General features: G+C 62.4%; 1 protein-coding gene across 1 annotated transcript in view; it reads right to left on the reverse strand.

Annotated features, from left to right (window-relative positions):
* PYGM (glycogen phosphorylase, muscle associated) overlaps window positions 1–1,288 on the reverse strand; it is an 11,516-nt gene extending 10,228 nt beyond the window's left edge. Inside the window, exon 1 of the mRNA XM_077759730.1 lies at window positions 1,046–1,288. Within this exon, the coding sequence (XP_077615856.1) occupies window positions 1,046–1,288 (243 nt within the window). The remainder of the gene's footprint in view (window positions 1–1,045) is intronic.
* Window positions 1,289–1,749: the final 461 nt, after the last annotated feature.

Raw genomic sequence — 1,749 nt, forward strand, 5'->3', positions numbered from 1 at the left:
GGAGGGTGAGGCGGGGGGGGCGGGGGGGGGAGATAGATGGATGGGGCAGGGGTCAGGACAGCCCACCAGTGTCTAGCTGGGGCCTCTCACACCTCCTGTCCCACTCTGGGACCCGGCCCGTGCCAGCCCTGTCCCCGTTTACTTTTCTCCCCACCACAGGCTTCAGGACCTATCCGGAGGGCTCTGGTCCAGCATTTCTTCTGACTTTGGACACATCACTTTTGTTCTCTTAGCCTCAGTTTCCTTATCCAGAAAATGGCGCTGCCATATCTACCTCAGGGACTGAGGTGCTGAGGTTAGGTGAGAGTCTCTTCCGTCGCTCACAAGCCTCCCAACGGCCCATCGGGGAATCAGGACGCAGAGAAGCACCTCCACATGGTCCCCAAGGCGGGAAGGCCAAGGGGCAGAGAAACCTGTCATTTACTCAAGGTCACACACTGACTCATGGCTAGAGTCGGCCCCCTTCTGTCCTTGCCGTGCCCAGTTCTCCTTGGTCCTCAAGCCTCAGCCCCAAGAAGGGGACAGAGAGGCAGCAGAATCCAAGATGCAGGGTCTCCTGGTTTCCTGGGCCCCCTCCCTGCCCCACTCGCCCGCCCCTCCTCCTCCCTTGCCCAGGAGTATCAGGTTGCTGACATTTACCATGACCCCAACAGACACTTGATCCCGCTACCACTAGCCCAGCTGCCCCAGCACGGCCACGCACACGCATAGGCACACCGCACTCACATGTAATGACCCACCCTTCCATTTCAGGTCCAACCTGGGCCGCAGGGGGTCTTCCTGACCACCGGAAGCCCCTCCACTCTCTGAGTGAGTGCTAGGGCTTTACCCCCGCCCTGCCTGGCCCGAGCCAGCCAACCCCAGGTTTCACTGCCCAGCACCCGTTGCACTTGGCAATGGCGCCCTGATCGTTCCTGATCCTGCAACCTCAGGAACCTGCTGCAAAAAAGCTAGGACCCTATAGGGGCTGCCCCTTAGTGGGGATCTCCCGGCCCCCTGCTGGCGCCCCCAGCCCATCTCCCACCCAGGGTGCCCCAAGCGGCACCTTGGGGTCCTTCTCGTAGTAGTGCTGCTGGGTGCGGATCCAGCGGCCCACCAGGTGGTCGCGAACGGTGTGGGCCAGCGCGAAGTAGTAGTCTCTCGGGGTGGCCACATTGCGGTCTTTTACAAGCGTGAAATGCAGGTGCCGGTTGAAGTTCTTCTTTAGCTCGGTTACATTCTCCACGCCGGCCAGGCCACGCACGCTGATTTGCTTCCTCTTCTCCTGGTCTGTCAGGGGCCGGGACATGGCTGCAGGAGGGCGGGCAGGACTGAGGGGTGGACGGGGCTGCCTCAGCAGTGCCTCCAGCCAGGGAGTGGAGATCCCCAGCTGCCTGGGGTTTTAAAGCCTGGCTCTGGGGAGCTTGCCCCGCCTCCCACTGCGATGGGAGGGTCTTGGCCCGGTAGCTCTGGGAGCTATTTTGGGGGCAAGGGGAGGAGAGGGGAGAGGGGCAGGGAGAGCTGAGCCGAGCTCCACACGGGCCAGGCCAGGCCAGGCCCAGCCTGGCTCCTTCAAGCCCCTGTGCTGACCCGCTTCCTCCAGGCCTCGCCCACTGGGGTCTTCGGTGCCCGTCTCTGCCTTTCACAGAGTCGGAAACAAGATGCAGCAGGCAGTGTGGCCTTGAGAAGCCTGCGGTTTGACTGGAGCCGTTGGGCGGTGACTTTGGCTGAGGTTGCCCTGATCTGGGCCCTTTTCCTGGGTTATGGAGG

This window comes from Crocuta crocuta, unplaced genomic scaffold (genome assembly GCF_008692635.1).
Source record: "Crocuta crocuta isolate KB4526 unplaced genomic scaffold, BGI_CrCroc_1.0 scaffold53, whole genome shotgun sequence".
NCBI lineage: Eukaryota > Metazoa > Chordata > Mammalia > Carnivora > Hyaenidae > Crocuta > Crocuta crocuta.